The 19,049-nt window shown below is 34.0% G+C and overlaps 2 protein-coding genes and 1 long non-coding RNA gene across 3 annotated transcripts; 2 read left to right on the top strand and 1 right to left on the bottom strand.

Annotated features, from left to right (window-relative positions):
- Window positions 1-3,174: 3,174 nt before the first annotated feature.
- On the bottom strand, window positions 3,175-5,238 carry Pef (penta-EF-hand domain containing protein peflin). The gene is made up of 4 exons (XM_017610711.1): window positions 5,054-5,238; window positions 4,791-4,998; window positions 3,769-3,912; window positions 3,175-3,694 (listed from the first exon to the last, which is right to left on the bottom strand). The coding sequence occupies exons 1-4, from the start codon at window positions 5,063-5,065 to the stop codon at window positions 3,468-3,470; spliced, it is 591 nt and encodes a 196-aa protein (XP_017466200.1). The 5' UTR covers window positions 5,066-5,238; the 3' UTR covers window positions 3,175-3,467.
- A 2,534-nt stretch (window positions 5,239-7,772) lies between these two features.
- On the top strand, window positions 7,773-11,621 carry trsn (translin). Its single transcript, XM_017610694.1, has 5 exons — window positions 7,773-7,958; window positions 8,038-8,125; window positions 8,179-8,275; window positions 10,988-11,103; window positions 11,173-11,621. The coding sequence occupies exons 1-5, from the start codon at window positions 7,884-7,886 to the stop codon at window positions 11,532-11,534; spliced, it is 738 nt and encodes a 245-aa protein (XP_017466183.1). The 5' UTR covers window positions 7,773-7,883; the 3' UTR covers window positions 11,535-11,621.
- A 1,555-nt stretch (window positions 11,622-13,176) lies between these two features.
- On the top strand, window positions 13,177-16,842 carry LOC108359063 (uncharacterized). Its single transcript, XR_001846876.1, has 3 exons — window positions 13,177-13,257; window positions 16,379-16,380; window positions 16,830-16,842. It is a non-coding gene; the product is annotated as an uncharacterized LOC108359063 (long non-coding RNA).
- Window positions 16,843-19,049: the final 2,207 nt, after the last annotated feature.

The following is a 19,049-nucleotide window of genomic DNA, read 5'->3' as shown; positions in this document are numbered from 1 at the left end:
TGGCGGGGGTGGTTGAGATTAAGATTAGGATCAAGATTAAGATCGACATTGAGATTGATATTAAGATTAAAATAAAATAACTCTTCATTATCATATAGAAAAATACTCATACATATGTAGGTGTGTACATTAGGCTGGGCCGTTTTTGTATGGGGGAAAATAAAAGGCATTTGATCGTACTGTAATAGTAATATTATTTTGTCTTAGGTCTAAGCCAATAATAATTGGTCACGCAATATTAATTTAAAACATATATTTAGCGCGCGCAATTAATTCAAAGTTTATGAATTTGGAAAATTATACTTTGGCTGGTAATATCTATGGAATGCGTTAATAGTTATAACCTAGACGATATATCCAGTGAAAGGTTATTAAATTTAGTATCTGGCCGTCCATATAACATTTTTCAATAAGACTACAAGTTTTCGGGATATTTAGAAGCGATGACTTTCCCGTATGAGTTTTCAATTCTTCATTACTTTAGTTACCAAGTGAAAATTAAAAAAAAAAATTAAACGAGATTTATATCAAAGATTTTTAGGTTTTCGAATGTTTATATAATATTTAAAGGACCATGGACTTGGTCACAGGGCTGCCATCGTGGCTCAAACCGTGCCATTTTTGGCCCTATTTTACTTCAAATGGCACTCAATTTTTCAATTTGGCACAGTGCCAAAAATGGCACTTTTGAAAAATAGTAATATTTCAATACATTTTTGGGAAATCCTTTGCGCGTACTTCTTTTTCTCAACTAAAATTTTTTAATTTCTATGGTGTATACAACTGTTTTATCTTACTTTGGCATTGGTCTTTTGTTTTAGGAATGTGACCCTAGTTTGAATGCTAAATGGGATGAATCAAAAGGAATGACAACTTTTTTGCCACTTTTATTTTTCTATTTGGCATATTTTGGCACTTTTTTATCCTCAATATGGCACTTCATAGCTAAGTCTAGTTGGCAGCCCTGCTTGGTCACGCTAATTTGGCCAGTTTTCAAAATAGTGCCAATGAAATTAAATACGGATGTCCAAGATTGGGAATCATTTGATTAGTAAGTAGTAGTTTCAAACACATACATATGTAAGTACATGTATTAACTAAATAAATATTAGGTGGGCAACAACCATTTTGAGTCCATTTATGTATCTTTGAAAATTAGAGCGGAATGATTTCATTAGTTCCCGAAGAAGAACGTTTTTCGCGGTTTTTTAAATTTACCTTTTACGAAAATAGGGGAGTGACCGTAAGTAAATGCGCCATCCTCTTGGTACTCTCCAATTGGAGATATAGCTTTGTATTCGACTTCAACGAAACAAGTCAATACATGGCACACTTTTCCGTAATCGTTTGCTTATATTTCCGAGTTATTTATATTTTTTTAAGAGACTGACTAAACTTATTAGCGTTTGTGCAATTTGTGCAAGTTCAGTGTTTCCATATTCATTTGCATAAATGAACTTTTTCCACGGTGATGGAAAATAAAGCTCCCGAAAATGGTTCCAAATTTGCAAAAATTCGCGAAGTATAGCTAATATGAAAAACAGATTAGTATATTTGGAATCAGCGATCAACAGAAAAATTACAATAAGGTTGAAAAATAGATAAGTTTGAGAGGAGCCATAAATTAAAGGGCTGCCAGAGATGATATTTGACTTTGTCGTTTGCGTTTACAGATTCAGTATCTAATGCTATCCACCAAACCTTTCTGTTGAACCTTGAATTTTTACCAAGAATCCATCTTATTCGACCAAGGGTTTTTTAAATTTCAAAAACCTTTAAAAAATCCTGGCGTCAGAGAGAAAAAACTAAGTACGCAGGTTTACTATAACTTACCCATAGTTTCGCGAATATATAAATTTTTTTGTGTGTACAATTTACTGTCGCCGGTGTAATATGCTCTTTAAAATACATTCATGTAAGTTTAATGTAATTTGGTTTAGATCCGATCATTGGATCATGAAAAAAATTAACGGTACTCCAAAATTTGTATATGAGAATTGAAATCGGTTGTATTTTTTGCTTAAAAGTTACTTGTTTAATAAAAAGTTCTAGATGCGCTCAACTTTCAAAAGTAATAAAAAATGTTTAAAAAAGAGTTTTAATTATTAATTAATTATTTCACGGGGCAATATTTTGTTACCAGCTTATGAGACGGTAACCAAATTTACCGGTTACAAGAGAGCACAGAATGCGAAAAGGGTTTAAAAATTGACAGGAACTTCATTCACCGGTTACAAAATGTATGTTACCAGCGCAGAATAGACCTGTAAGTGTAAAACTGAATAAAGGCTCTGTTATGCATACTTGGCATTGCTTGAGAGTTGTCACATAAGGAATCTGTTAAATGAGCTTCGCGTGTAAGCGGTTACTCAGCGCACAGCATTACTTACGTATAAGTCTGTTAATTTAAAAATGGTATAGCACAGCATGCAATGCCAAGTATGAATAAAGGTAAAATTAGTCAAGAACGTAAACCTACCGGTACGTAAACCCGAGTCAGCTGACACGATCTGTCTTACCAGAGCGCCATGTAAATGAAAACTCAACACCGCAGAATTTTTCTGTAGTTGTTGAGTTTAGATTTTTCCGTGTCAGCTGATTTCTTCCTTCTATAGATGGTTGCCATTTCGTCAGTTTTGCAGATGGTAAAAACGTTATAAGTTCCTATTCAAAATACTTTTAAAATATTTGAAATTTACTATCGAACAAAGTTTTTTGTTGAAAAATAAGTAGTTTATATTTAACTACGATCTATTATAGCACGAAAAATTGTAGTGGAAAAGGTAAGTTTATGAAAACGCATTAATAAGTGGCAACACTGTAGTAAGCAACACTGAGGGCTCCAGTAATCGACAGAATTCTGCGTATACAGACAGCGTTTAAGTATAAGTTCTGCGTTCTTGACTAATTTCACCTTAACAAATCCTGAGGTCTGTTGGTTTTTGATTTCTACGTAAAAATTGTATAGCAGTGCATGCACTGCCAAGTATGCATAACAGAGCCTTAACTCTACGGAAGCATGGTATGTACATACATCAAAGTTAAAGATAATATTGGAGACACCCGAAACATAATCTACGCACAACAATCCAAACAATTCCCAAACTCCGAGCTTCACGTCGTTTTATTAACAACAATAACTTGACGTCATATATGAAAAGGCCATTTTTTTCGCTTCTGGCTTTTGTATTTCTTAATATTTATTTATTTATTTTACTGTTTTGAAAAAATAACGCTGTTAAACAACCATAACCATTCAAAACAATTTAAAACTTTAAATACAGATGTTTGTGAATAATAAAGTAACGGATTTGTACATATATGTAACACTGCAGTTTTATCAGACAAATACATTTGAGGAATGACGGTAAATATTTTCCTGAATATGTATGCATACATACATACATATATAGAAAAGAACATACGTTTGAAGCGAATTATGCTACAGATAAACTTGTTTTTTATCATCAGTAGGAACATCCAATTGCAATACTTAGAAAATCTTCGAATCCAATTGTTATAGTGCCGTTTTGCTGAGAGTCTCTTTGTCGAAAAGCCTCGGTGAAACGTTGAATCTGTACACACAAAACAATAAACTGATCCACAGAAATTTCCTTGTGCTCCCTGGGATCGCTCTTTTTTACCAGAAAATTTATGAATTCTGGTGTAAATCTGAAGCCCATTTGAGTGAAGGCTTTAAGACAACACAAGGTGATTATTATTTTTTTTGTTTAAAACCATAATCTACTATAAATATAAATGTCTTACCTTGCGCCAGCTCGTTTTCATCAATGTAGCCGCTTCCGTCCCTATCATAGGTTTTAAAAACCATTAGCCACTGATTTATGTATTCATAAAGTTTTTCAAATTCATAGATATCAATCATACCACTAGCATCCTTGTCAAACATACCTAGTAAAACAAATAAGCAAATTACATAAAATTAATGTATAATGTCTGAGTATTCCAAGCCATAAGTCTGCTTATACATTATATGCCAATTGTTGCCAAATCGTGACGCTGGTTGGCTAATTTGCTTGCGAATAATTAGTACGAATACAGTCATTATCCTTACTAATTATTCACAAGCAAAGCAACCAACTAGTACCACGATTTCGCAAGAAAAAAGTTCATGCGAATTCGTACGACTGAGTTTTCGTACGAATTCGTATCCAATGTAACAACACCCGTAGGTATTTCAGGCAAAGTATGTACATATCTGTGTTCGTACGGAAAAGTAGCTTATGTCGAAAGGCTGGCTTTGGTATAATGCGGCATTCGCAGCATCCGATTGCGAATGACTCATTGGCGCTGAGCCGTTTAAGAACTTTTGACAGATAAACGTGCAAGAACTAGTTCCGATGCTAGCAAGTCAATATCCTTATTCTTATCAAAAAATTCTTTGTCGTTTAAAGAATAAAGGGAATGCCGCATTATACTAAAGCCAGCTTCTAGACATTAGCTACTATTCCATACGTACACAGATATTCATAAAGAATTTTCATATGAACCTCGATGGGGATATTGAGTTGGCCAAGAAAATGCCGCCATACACTCTACCCTCCCCTTAACTCATTTTTTCCAAGCGTGGTCCCCTATAGGAAAATTTTCCCATAATCTGGGCTATCGCTGAATGCATCGTAGTCCAATTTTTGTAAAATATAACCTATACACTCAAACTGTATGCTTCGTTCATAGCTATTCGGATTCAGTGATAGCATCTTCGTAGATTTCACAAAAATTCGGACTACGACGGATTCAGTGATAGCCCTGAATAATTATCCACTTACTAATCATTAATTTGCAAGCATTATCTGAAAAGTTTTCGCCGCGGCCATTTATCAATGCGGCTTTCAGCTCACTGGAATTTATTTTCCCTGAACGATCCCGGTCGACCATATTAAACCATTGCTGTGCTTGGGGAGACACTTGTGCATTTTGCGGTGGAAAAGCACCAGGAGGTGCAGCGTAGGGATTATGACCTCCAGGATATCCACCCTATTAAATAATATTTATTACTTTTGTTAATGAAGATATATCAGCAAATACTCACACCATAAGACATTTTTAATTATAAACAATTCAAACAATTTCCAATTAAAAATGATTAACTTTACTTTCTCAGTATTTTAATTGTTTATTTCGATCAAATATGTTCTCGCAAATACCAGCACAGGGTTGTATATAAACGTATGGACATTATAGTGAAAATAGTCCAGCCCGTAAAGCCGCTGGTGGTGGTAAGCCCGATACAACTAGCACGACTTGTAGGCCAAATGCACCACACAGTGTATCTGCACATTACGTGTATTTACAGTGAGGGATGAACTTAAAACCTTTAATATAATTTAATAATTAAATTTACTAGGGGTCTTCATCCTAAAGTGATAAAGGGATAAATTACTTAAATTAATCAGTTTATCCGCATTCTTTCATGAACGCACCTTGGTAAATAATTGCATAAAACTGCTTCATTATTTAACTTATATGGCTAGTTTACTTTCATTCTTACCTCGTCTATTGTGTTCATTTGCTTTTATGTGTTCGTAGCAAAAGCGACTACCTGGCAACCTGTAAATGTCGAATTTTGCTGAAATTTATACATTTATCCACCAAAGTCGTTCGATAAAGTGATAAACCTTGGTCAAATGGATTTCCATACAAAGTTTGACAGTTCATTTATCAAAATGATAAATTTATCACTTTATCAAGTTTATCAAGAGTTTATCACTTTTGTGAAGGCACCTAGATTAATAATCCAATTTAAAACAATTTAGTTCTGTTTTTTTTTATCACTTTTAAATTTTCGTTTGGAATCTTTTCATGAACCAATGTATTAAGATATTATTTGGCAAATTAGCGTACATCCGACATCTGTTTATGTTTTTATGTCTTCACATTTTGGAAAAAAAAAGTTCAAGATACCTGTCAATTTTTAAACCCTTTTCGCATTCTGTGTACTCTTGTAACCGGTAAATTTTGTTACCATCTCATAAGCTGGTAACAAAGTATTGCCCCGTGAAATATGCAATGCCAGAATTTGCACAATTCTTCATAGCTGAATCGCTGAATATTTTAACTGCATTACCAACGTTCCTAGAATCGCGGTGACAAGAACTGGTAACATTTTTTGGTAATAAAATTTCCCGGTTACAAAATCTTCGGTAAGGCGCAGAATAGACCTGTTAGTGTCAACCATGCTTTGAGCAGCCGGCCCTAAATCACGCAAATATGTATTTTCGATGGTCATTATTACTTTTTATAATCAAGACGTTGCCATTTTTAACTTTATTTTCTCTTTCTATGGTCATATTATTACCTTTTTATAATCAGGCAGTATTAAAAAAGAATTTTTCATCATCGAATAAACAGTGAGTTAGGTATTTGGAAATGATTTCTAGTAAATGTCAAGTCGTTTTGTTTTGAGTGTTTGTTAGGGTCTGTGCCAATTGATAGCAAAGAGAAAAATTTGACGGATCAAGTAATGATTTGACATTTCTACGAAAAATCCTTAAGATACTAAAAAGTTCAACCCTGGAGGAGAAATAGTATGAAAAATACTGCATTTCACTTTTAAAAGGAGCTAACCGCAGAACTCCACAGGCAAACACCGATGGCCTGCCAACTGTCATTTTGACGAGCAATATGATTGCAAGTTTTTGTGTGTGGGCACTTTGATGTCTTGAAATTAGCATTTGCCGCCTGACGCCACCAGACAACATTCTCTCAATTTCGGTGTTTAAAAACTTTTAAATCCATAAAAAACTTGCTGAATAATTTCCTAAAACGTAATCATAAATAATCCAACAAGGTACAGATTTTTATTTTGACGTAATATCAAAATTTCATCGATGTTACCACCAGCACGCTTTCTTTCATATGAAAATATGGCTGTCAAACAATCAAATTACCTGCAATAGATGTCAAGCAATAAGCGCTGACATATATTGCAGCCTATGAGAAATAGTCGGTCTCCATTGGAAATATATTTTGTGACATGGTTATCACGACATCAGTGTTTTCCTGTGGAGACAGATAGTAAATTGTATTTACAAGCCAACCCGTTTTTGAACAGTGATTCGGTGTCAGCCGGGTGGTCAAATTGGAACCGATTGATCATGCGGTTCAGTTCTCTCGCTCGCTCTAAATTTTTTCATTGTGCAGTGAAAGCAACAACAATTGCTGACCAGGGATCATATGATCGTCTGCATAACTGGCCGTCTCCACAAGATAAAATTTATTGCTGTCCAGCTGTCATTTTGGTTGCTAATATAAATTATATCAGTAATTATTATTAGTATAATTGTGTGGGCTTGTTATATCTTGATATAAGCGTTTGTAAGATGGCTTCTAAAACGTGTTTTTGCCGTATTTAATCGCTTAAAAAATTTATAAAATAGGTTATTTACATCCAAGTACATAATAACAAATATTTTAATAGACAAAAGCTCAATATTTGCAAATGAAAAAGGATGCTGTCAAATGCCCATACAACAAAACTCTATCTCACTTACGAGAGAAAAAAGCAGAACGCAAGCGAGATTTTCGAGCATGTGAAGGCGGCCGGTAATCAAACGCACACAAACCAAAACACAATTGGCAAATGTCAACGAAATCCAAAGAAAGCGCGGTGGAAACAGGTTTTTAAGATTTCGAAGTCGAAAGCTCAGATTTCAGTACAGTGGGAATGTCATAAAAGAACAAAACTTAAGCTATGTAGTATGTGGCGTGAGAACTCACTGTAAATATATTTCAAAACATTCATTTCATTATCGATACATTTATCGCATATGTAGGTCCATCACAAAGACAGCAAAGCTATAAAAAGCCGGATTAGCGTAAACAAAAAATATTTACTGTTCCAAGTTTTTATACCTTCAAACATGGCGAGTTTTGTGAATCTAGAGATTTTTTCAAATTACCAGAAGTATATTGACAACGAACAGGAAATTCGAGAGGTTAGTTCAAGCAATTATCAAATGTTTTCTCATGGCACGATCATGCGAATATATGTACATATATATTATTTGTTCACAGAATATCAGAACAAAAGTTCGCGAAATCGAGCAACTCGCAAAAGAGGCTACAATTCAACTTCAGGTCATTCATTCCGACTTATCAAAGAGTAATGATCCTTATTGGGATTCTAAGCTGATTGTTAATTAATTTTCTTTTCAGTTGATAATGCATGTAAAGAAGCTCGTAAGCAGGTATCTGCTTGTGCCGGTATTTATAAACAGTTGTCTGAATTAATTCCTGTGGGACAGTACTATAGGTAATACACATATCGTCGTTTAAAGTACAAAACCGCGTATCAAGAAAATGCCAAACCGTTGCCAAAATTTTATAGGAGAGAGTAAAACTTGTCTTATTTCAAAACGGTTATCTCTTTTATCCCTAATTTTTTATAATACTTTAGTATGAATGGATAAGGGCTTGATGGCAGCAGCCTCCGGTGTGGATATATCTCTTTTGGCCCAAATGTCAGTTACGAGGTTTTGCAGAACCACGATACGCGGTTTTGTGCTTTAAACAACGATATCTACGTGTAAACAGATTTCCAACCTGAAGCGTTTGAGATAATTTAAAATTTTCCTTCCTTTAATCATTCCTCATCCTCTTTGCACTTTGAACTAAAGCTTCACGCGTTTTGGCTTTCGGGGCACATGTCTATATATAAAATTTATTGCTGAATATAGCCCTGAAATGATCAATTTCTGCTGTGAAGCTCTAGCTATATGGACAAATCTCCGGAACCAGGGTGCTTTTGTGTCCCTCACCTTTAAATTAATTTTATTAATGTAATTTTACTTTTTATAAAAAACTTTGGCCATTTTGAAACAATTGTGACGAGTTCTTGTAGCTTATTTAATTTTTTTATTTTAATATTGTCATTTTAATTTTTATAAACAATCAAAGTAATTAAAATAACGTGTAACTTTGGGTACCATTTGTACCTACGTTTTTTGAGTATAACTTTTTTAGCGCAAAACGGTATATGTTGGCGTTGAGAAAAATATGTGATTCTCATTGGAAATAAACTGTAACAATTTGAAACAGTGTCCAGATTGTTAAAAAAAAAAATGTGAAAAAATCGCCAAAAATCGCAAATTTTTTTCATAAAATTCATGAAATCGATTTAACAAATCTTTTATTTTAAAAATGTGATCTTTTTATAATATTGTTTTTAAGGCCAAAAACTAATATAATACCTTCAGAGGGTAATAATAAATAACACAAATCACTTATATAATAGTGATGTATAAACAATTTTCTTTAAAAATACGCATACTTTTTAAAAATATTTCTGTGTCTAATTTCGGCTTAGATCCTCATCCTTTCGGACTGAAAACATCAGTGCTGCAACGCTATGTGTGCTTTTGCACAAGTGACAAGATTTTCTTGATAATTTTTCTTACATTTTTTAAGTGCTCATTTACACACGGCGATTTTTGTTGCCGCAACTCTACGTTTGTAGGAGAAGCGTGACGAGGAAAGGAGAGGGGCACCGAGTTGCTCGTGCTCGGGCAACACGCTTTGTGCTCTGTGTAAATTGAGTTAGCGGTTCACAGCTGACAACAACAATTAAATACACAAAAATCGTCGTGTGTAAATGAAATGAGCAACACCAAAAGGAAATGTGAAAAATCGTGTCGACAAAAGTTTCCGTGTATAAACGCAGTCTAATCAAATCAAAAAAATGCAAATCAAAGCAAAGAAAAATTTGTAATCATCAAGGCACATTAAACAGGTAGTATCAGTAGAGCAATAACAACTTGCGTGTATTTTGTTGTTGCTTCTGGTATCGAAAGTGTCAAAAACTGTTCTGAATTTTTTCTTCTAAATCAAAGCGTGCCATGTGAAATACAAAAAATTATAAAAAATAAAAAATTGAAATTGGAAAAAATAAAAATTGATGCAACTTTCTTTCCTAGTAAATTTGTTTGCTTCTCGAAGCATTGATCCATCCTTTGCAAGGGCCAGTAATCAGCGGTTGTGCTGCTGAGTTGGGCGAACGTTCCAAAAGCTGCTATTCAATCGCTTGTTTTGTATGGAAAAAGGTTTCACATGCAAATGGATTTTAACAATTCAGAATTTTTGTGAGAAAAAATTAAAAATATTTGACATTTTCGAGACCAAATAATTTGAAAATAAATCAAATCAGCTGCTCTACTGATACTACCTGTTCAATGTACCTTGGTAATCATAAATTTTCAAATAAGAGTACCGAAATAGGGTCATTGCTATCTGGCACACTTTATATTATTTCACTATGCAGTTTGTGCCTTTCAAAATGTTGAAAATATAACAAATATTGTCTGAATATTAGATAGCACACTCACAGACTAAAACATAAGAGGTTGGCATTAAGCGTGATCGTTAGATAATATTCTTCATAAAGTTCGTTGAAAATGCTAAATACATTAAATAATTTTTGTCTAAAATACGGCCATGAATATATATGTGATTGTGTATATAAAGGATTTTCAGATATTTGGGCAGTGCGGTTAACGAGTTTTTAAATATATACTCAAAAATTATATTTTCAACGTATCTTAAGCGAAAATTAGTTTTTCGTAAAATTTGTATCTCGAAAACCACTTCACCAATCTGTACCAAATTTTATATACACATTGCGCCCGACCTTCTTAAATACCATCTTGAAAATTTTTGAAATCGGACAAAAACCCTCTAGAAGTATCGCTAACATTTAGTTTTCAAAAATTATCAATTTTAACTTATAGCTCTATAAGCATTTGAGAAAAATTAATCACACAAGAAGTTAATGTTTCCTCCATGGCGCAATAAACAGGTTTCCGCCATGGTTTCCTCAATAGATTTCAAACAATTTGATGTATAATTTATTTTTGTGCGTTCAATTTAAGAATTTACACTTTTTAGCTTTGAATCGCACTGTTCCGGAGATTTTCCCATATAAATTACATAGTTTTCGCTTTGTTATGTATATGTATTTCAATATTTTCAGATACTCGGATCATTGGACATATATTACGCAGCGCCTAGTTTTTCTTATTGCAATGGTTGTTTATTTAGAAGCAGGATTTTTAGTAAAACGAGAAATCGCAGCAGAAATGTTGGGCCGTAAGTGTTACTATTATTATTTAAATATTGATTGTTTCGTAATATTATTATTGTATGTTCCATTGGCAGTGAAAATCAATCATGCAGATGGTTTCCATCTCGATATAGAAGACTATTTAATGGGCATTTTACAAATGGCTTCGGAACTATCTCGCTTTGCAACCAATTCAGTAACTATGGGTGACTATGACCGCCCTCTAAACATATCTCACTTCATGGCTAATTTAAATTCTGGCTTTCGTCTACTCAACTTGAAAAATGATGGGTTGCGGAAGAGGTTTGATGCCTTAAAATATGACGTGAAAAAAATTGAAGAGGTGGTTTATGATATTAGCATACGGGGACTAAGGAACAATCCATCTCTAGACTGTAAGGAAGTAGTGGAGGACCCACATGAACAGTGCGGAGAAGATGTGGTAAACGATAATTAAAGTTGCGGGATATAGAATTTGTGATTTGTTTCTTGTCTTGAAATACTAAAGTAATACAATTATTTTGCTATAAATTGCTTGACGCAATGCAACATGTGTTTAATTGCACCCGAGGTAAAAACTTCAATCCATTTTTTTTTTATTTTTTTTAGCAAATAATACATCCTTGAGTTATTCCTCACCTTGAAAATTTTAGAGTCCAACTCAGGATAGTTGATAAAATGATACTCAATGATTATATTCATATCAGGAGTTCCATAACCACAAGAAATATGTAAATCCGTTTCCTAGAATTGCTTTGATCTTGTAAATATTTTTCAAGTTATGCCAGGTGCATTTTTGGAAGTGATACATTTTGGTTGCGATTTAGTTGAAATATAAGGATCGACGCAAAATTATATATGTACATCCACAATTCACTAATTGAAAAGCGAATAATTTTCAAACTCAAATTTAACTTTAACATATCAATAACGCTTTGCAACTGTATTAATTTATCAGAAAAAGGCGTAATTATTTGCCGCTAAATGGATTGAAAAAGGAAGGGTTGCAACCTTCCAGTGCGAGAAAAATTACGAAATACATCCGAAAAAGTTACTGTAAGTTTGAGGGTGGCCCGAGTGAAATATGAAACTAGGTAAAATTTGAAATCCCATATTTCTCTCCATTATCTCAACTTTGACCAACGGTTATTTCAAAAATTCTATGAAAGGTGACAAATGTTACTTATCTAAAAGCACATTTATTTTCGGACAAATTCACACGCATTTAATGAAAACGGTAAAAAAAATTAGGGAAGACGGGCAATTAAGGTAGAAATACGGTCTTGCCGATAATGATAGTTTACATACATACGTACTATATACATACATACATACACGAATAGGATTGTGACAATCAATGTGAATTTGATGTGTTTTTGAAAGAGTTAGCGGTTAATGACCAGCGGTGATGCTCAGTCATAAAAATGTGGGAGATTTTAAGTCCACGGCCATTAAAACGCTAATCGTTCATAAGAGTTTACCGATTCCTTATCGCATTGCGCACATCAGTATTAAAAACATACATGCGGTAAAGTTAATTTTTTTTTGTTGCAATAGGATGACCAGATTTGAATCCGACTCGCTTCGGAAACTGATTAATACGAAGAAACTAGCTATGGCCAAATACAAAACATTTAATAATAACAATAATAGATTGGCGCTTACACATATGTATGTTAATGTTTGGCCGAGCTTCTCCTCCGACTTGTGGCGTGCGCCTTGAAGTGGTCACACCAAGCGGAGGGACCTATAGTTTTACGCCGACTCCGAACGGCGATTCTATTTTTGTGAGAAGCTGTTTTTCATGGCAGAAATACACTCGGAGGTTTGCCATTGCCTGCCGAGGAACGACGGCTGTTAAGAAAGAAACTTTTTCTATATTTTTTTCGATGTTGCTTTGACCAGGGCTTGAACTCAGGTGCTGAGGATTGAAAGCGCGCACTGCTTACCACTACACCACAATAAAATGTGCTTTATTTTGGGTTCTTTATTTTTGACGGTCTTTAATTTATTGTCATTAGGGCGGTACGTTAGGGTGGTAGCAACTGAGATCTGGTGGGTAAGTACCACAATGGTACACTTGAGGTAAATTTTTATATAAAATTAACGAAAAAATGTATCACGTAAAACATTATGAATATTGTAAAAAATAAAAGTGTGCTATTTAGGTGAGCGCCACTGTCACTACATATATCAGCGACTATATCAAATTGTGAACGTACATATGTATGTAAACATTTACTCAATGCTTAGGGTGCGAACAGAGTGGCCGCTTGTTGCCGAGCCGAGCCGACTGACGCTTATTGCGAGAACTTGTTCATGCGAGAAACAAGTTTGAGTGTGCATAGTGGATGCGAGAATCAGCGCTGATATTTTATCTATTATTTGTGTTTTATGTATGTTTGTATGCATTTGGGTTTGTTGTTCATTCGTGTTTGTGAAATTGAAGTGAAAAGATATGGATTCGTCAGATGATGAGTATTTAGCTTCGGCTACTGTTTTAAAGTATTTTATCAATAAAATATCATTTGGAAAACATCCAATAAATGATAAACGAAGTGAATTTGGAGAATTTCATCACTTATATAGTGATTTAAAATAAATAAATAAAAAAATAAATAAAAAAGATTTTTTAATAACAATAATTTATTTATTAGGTTTTTCTTATGTATTTTATATTAATCGAAAATTTTTTTTTATAATTTTTATTTTATTTTTATTATGTTTTTTAATTTTTTATATGTATATTTTATTTACTTCTTTTATTACATTTTTTTTTAAATTTTGTTTATGTTTTTTTTTAATTTTTTTACTATTGTTATAATTTTATTTAATTTTTATTATTTATTTGAATTTTTATTTTTTTGTTTAATTTTTATTTTATTTTTTAATTTTTATTTTATTTTTAAATTTTATTATTTTTTTAATTTTTTGATTGCATGTTTTATTAACTTTTTCTTAAATTTTTGTTTTTAATTTTTTTTTATGTTTTCCAAACAAGTTGAAATCATAACAACATAACATAAACAATGTTTCCGGCGCTGAAATACGCTTTGGAACTGTTTTCTCGCATTCAATCAGCTTTGCGCTCTGACCAGCTCGGTGCCCACTATGACCTGTTCGCGCTTATTTGTACTAATTTGTATAGTACCAGTTTTCTCGCATTGGTTCTCGCAATAAGCGTCAGTCGGCTCGGCTCGGCAACAAGCGGCCACTCTGTTCGCGCCCTTAGATTCGGTTTTTCGCTTATTGATTTGTTTATTCACTTTTGCAAACTCAAAAACAAAACTCGTCAGAGTTCAAAGTCCTAATGTTGTATACAGAATATGTATGCATGTAAATACATATGTATATACAGTGTACTCTCTCTTAAGCGGACACCTGAGGGACTGACAAATTTGTCCGCTTATGAGAGGTGTCCGCTTATGAGAAAGGTAAAAAAAAGAAAATGTGTAATATATTTATCTGTATGTAAACAGTTTTATTCCCAAAATAAGAACATATAAATAATAGACAAGGTCAACAGGGCTTTCATTCACTTTTTTTCGAGAATTTAAAAAGCAAAAATATTCAAAATATTAAAAGAAGTCAGAAATTTTAGCTTTGCGAGTTTTTCCTTTAATTTTAATGGCCCGTAGTCATAGTCAAAATAAAGTCGACTTTAAAGTTAGTTGCAGCTTTTTTGACAGATATCCCATTGAAAATTATGTCAAAAAGCTGCAACTAACTTTAAAGTCGACTTTATTTTGACTATGACTACGGGCCATTATCTTTATGTATTTGAAGATCAGTAAGTAGTCAACGCCCTTAAGATCGCTGTGATTTAAAGAAAAGCTTTTAGTTTTCTTATAACTAAATAAGGCTCTTCATCTTCTGAACTTGATTAATAACGTTGGAGGACTGAGCAAGTGCTGATAGAGGAAGCTCATCTTCGGCGGTCCAACCGCTATCGTCATTGGGCAAATCAGGGCTCGAATCGTCACATACGATATCGTACTATTCGTCACGTAAAAGTACATTTTTCGGATCATGACATACGTGAACGTACTCTTTGTCCCATTCAGCTTATACTGCCTGACGTATCACGTAATTTTCTTTCGTATCGTTTTCGATCCGTGAACGGATGTGACGATTCCAGCCCTGTTTTCCCATACATACAAGTGTTATTGAATAAGCAACAGCTGTATAGAAAAGAGGAAAAAAAAAAAACGGCGTTGTAGGCTATCCGGTTATGAGGAATTAAAATACCCGTTTGTGTGGTAAACAAGTGTATGCGTCCTGTTATGAGAGGGTTGTCCGCTCAAGAGGGGAAAATAAAAAAATCCCCGAAGGATTTTTTTTTTTGGTATTAAAAAAGTGTCCGTTTATTGGAGGTGTCCGTTAGGAGAGAGTACACTGTACATGTGTTTGCTTGTATATATGTATGTATGCATGTATGTACGTACGTACACAGAATTGCGTCCCACTCATTTCTAGCAACAAGTGCGCCACAGATCCAATCAGTTCGTATCTGAGAAGTATTCTCGAGTAGAAGATCGCCACCTATTATGGTGGTCGACATCGACGTCCATGTAATTTTTTCGTCAAATACTGCACTTTGAAGTTTTCTGGCACATGGTTGCATTTTACGTTAAGTTTCGGGCAAGAAAATGGGTTTTTTGTATTCCCGTGGTTTCGGGCTATTTATTCACTTTTATGAGAGTATTTCGTACTTACGCTCATTTGCCCGAAAATTAAAAAAAAAAAAACAAACCTAAAATGGGCTCGGAAATATTTTTTTATGTGAGGAATTTCGAGTTGATACTACTTTTGAAGGACACGTACGATATCTAAAAACACGATTCGAGGGCGGCATTCGATGCCGCTGAGGGAACAAATGCGCTACTTATTTCAAATATTGCCACATCCTCTTAAGGCCTAAGCATGAATCAATTTAATCCGGCGTTTTTTGACAGCAAAAGAATGGTGAGGTACACAAGATGCATGAAATAAGGGAAGATTTAAAGCAGTACTTATGAGAACAAAATATTGAAATCAAAATTTGTAAGGGAAGCGATTTTGAGATGATCATCAAAGACAACAGATGACTACAAATTTTCATGTTTGGAGAACACAAGAACATTTTGAAAAGAAAATAGCGAAACAGCAAACTAAAGGCTGGATTAACTTTAAAATTCTTGTATATTTTCGTTTCGTACGTTACAATTTTTCGTCGAAATGTGCTTAGAAAATAAGTAATAATAAAAATAGATTGGCGCTTTGGCCGAGCTGCTCCTTCGATTTGTGGCGTGCGGCTTGAAGTTGTCACACAAGGCGGAGGGACCTATAGTTTTACGCCGACTCCGAACGGCGATTGTATTTTTATGAGAAGCTGTTTTTCATGGCAGAAGTAAGTACACTCGGAGGTTTGCCATTGCCTGCCGAGGGGTGACCGCTGTTAAGAAAAAACCTTTTTTCTAAATTTTTTGCGATGTTGGTTTCACCAGGGCTTGAACCCAGGCGCTGCGGAGTGGCAGCTTTTGTTGCTTTCACATACAAAATTCTTCTTTAAACGACCGGAACTCAAACATAGCGAGCAAGAAGTGGCGAATCGATGACGGCTATTTATTACATTCATTTGTCGAAAAAGGTTGTAAGCGCCACCGGCAAAGATGCTAGGCTTACTGGAAAAACGTGTTATCATCCATTGGGATTTGGATATAAAACGTTTTTCCATCATTAAAATTTTGTAAATCTTTTTTTGACTTGAAAGATATGTATGTATGGATATACATTTGAATTCACGGGCAATTTCTTGGAGACTGCTGCACCGAAAAATGGAAAACTAAATCAAATTACTTTATGTGCGTCGTCAAAAACGTTTTTTTTCGATTCTTGAAAACTTATAATTATGTCGCTTACAACGTTATTCGCGGCGACCATTCATTTGTTTTTGAAAAATGTATTTGCTAAGGGCTTATATAAACTCGATAACTGCCTCGAGCTTCGTTCTTTTAACTTTGTCAGCTTAAAAATTAAATATTCGTCCTTGTGAATCCAAAAAAAAAATTTAATTTTTTTAATTCTAAAGAAATTTCCTATTGCATTTGTTACCCATATTTTTATTCTACATTGCACTGAATTTTTTTTTTTAACAATTTTTGGAATTAATCATATCTTTGAAATTACAAAGTCCTTCAAAATAAATCCTGCGGTCAGAGAGAAAAAATAAAAACGCCACTTTAAATAAAAAAATAGGTTTCAAACCCATTTATTATTATTTTTATTTCATGGTAAGAGAGCTTCTCAAACAATATAGAAGCAATTTTTTCGATTCAAGTTGTTGAAAAGTAATGAATATCTAAAGCCGAAAAATTAACATCCCTAATGTAGACCCACAGTCCGAAGATGTTGTTGAGTGTATTTGGCCATGATCAGACTATACTTAGCACAAATGATGGCTAATGAAGTTTATTTATTCCCAATTTGAAGTGTAAGGAGTTTAGTATTTGTTCTATGTACTGAGAAACTCGTGCTGTGAGTTCTATTTGTACTTGATTTTTACAAGGCTGTTTTTGAGTTATTAGATTCTTCCAGCAAATTAGGGATTTGTATGAACAAGATCTCTGGTAATTTTTGTATGCAATATTTATAAGAAATGCGATTTCTTATTTGTAAACATAGCTGTTACACACCTCCTTTTTTGCCTGAGGCTTAGTGTGTAGTGTAGTATGGTATGTACCTAGTATACGTCACCTATGTATTTACATATGTATGTATGTACATACATTAATTTTTGTACTTGCCTCCAAATAGTGTTATCTACTTGGATACATTTGCACGTAAATATTGTGCATATCTACTTATGTACTTATCCACACATACGAGCACATGTATACATATGTACATATGTACATATCTTCTAATATCCCAGTTGGCAAAATGAGGAGCGTTTCTAAATAAACGCCTTGTCTTTGGAAGCTTTTTTTTCTAGAAGATCTTCCAATAGCGCTGACACTCGAATGCACACGAGAAAGGGGGTTTCCATGGCAGTGAAAGTTAAATAAGTATCTCTTAATAGTCCCGCCATTCGAAGAGAGACGGGAAAGTGTGTTTCCAGGGCAACCAAAATCAAATAACAGAAAAAATGGCAGTAGACACATCGGTGTAGGTCGAATACAAAGTTAAATTAAAACCATTTCATTATTATTTCATTTACAGGCATGTTCTGAAATTCGAAAATTTGAAATTGACTCGATTTCGATAATTTTTTCGAAGGTTTTTAACCCAAAAATTTAAAAGTCTCGCATTAAAATTATGTATTTCATATCACTGCTACTTCTTTTACGGTTTTCAATTAGAATATTCACTCTTGTCATCAGATATAATTAAAAAATATTTGGCAAATCGAGTCGATTTCAAAGTTTCGAATTTCAGAACATGTCTGTTAAACTTTTCCCTTCTAAGAGAAACTGAATGAGAAGGCCGGGAAACGCTGGCCATTCCATACAAAATGAATGATGAGTAAAGAATCGGGCACAGAAGGCCTATCGATTCAAAAGAGCCGAAATAAGGGCTCCAGGAAGGCCTTTTGCTTTCTTATTTTGCCGACTGGCATTTTTTCTGTAAACAAAATTGTGTTATTGTTGAAGTTAGCACAAATAGAGCGCCTTCGGCTGTTGTTTCGAAAATAGTTTCGAATGCTGGATGTATGTATGTACATTAGGGTGGTCCAAAAACAGTAAGGTCGGAATTATAATGCTCTCACCCTCTAGGATTGTTCTATATTGGAAAAAAGTATACCACCATTTTTATACCCGAGCGCACTTGTGCACAAGGGTATATTAATTTTGTTCACATAACGGTTGTTTGTAACAGCCGAAATGAACCGAGATAGGCATAGAAAAATGTATACATAAATGATCAGAATGAAAAGAGAATTCCATTAAGCCATGTCTGTCTGTCCGTCCGTCTGTCCGTCCGTCTGTCCGTC

This window comes from Rhagoletis zephyria, unplaced genomic scaffold, assembly GCF_001687245.7.
Source record: "Rhagoletis zephyria isolate East Lansing unplaced genomic scaffold, Rhagoletis_zephyria_1.1 Rzeph_scaffold_00333, whole genome shotgun sequence".
NCBI classification, from domain to species: Eukaryota; Metazoa; Arthropoda; class Insecta; order Diptera; family Tephritidae; genus Rhagoletis; species Rhagoletis zephyria.
This window is presented reverse-complemented; position numbering and strand designations above follow the sequence as displayed.

Excerpts from the sequence above, each read along its gene's own strand:
- Pef (XM_017610711.1), bottom strand. Across the intron at positions 3,913-4,790 it reads TGCTTGCAAATTAATGATTA|GTATGTTTGACAAGGATGCT; the intron begins GTAAGTGGATAA and ends TTGTTTTACTAG. Across the intron at positions 3,695-3,768 it reads TGAAAACGAGCTGGCGCAAG|CCTTCACTCAAATGGGCTTC; the intron begins GTAAGACATTTA and ends GTTGTCTTAAAG.
- trsn (XM_017610694.1), top strand. The coding sequence starts at position 7,884 with ATGGCGAGTTTTGTGAATCTAGAGATTTTTTCAAATTACCAGAAGTAT. Across the intron at positions 7,959-8,037 it reads ACGAACAGGAAATTCGAGAG|AATATCAGAACAAAAGTTCG; the intron begins GTTAGTTCAAGC and ends ATTTGTTCACAG. Across the intron at positions 11,104-11,172 it reads CGCAGCAGAAATGTTGGGCC|TGAAAATCAATCATGCAGAT; the intron begins GTAAGTGTTACT and ends TTCCATTGGCAG.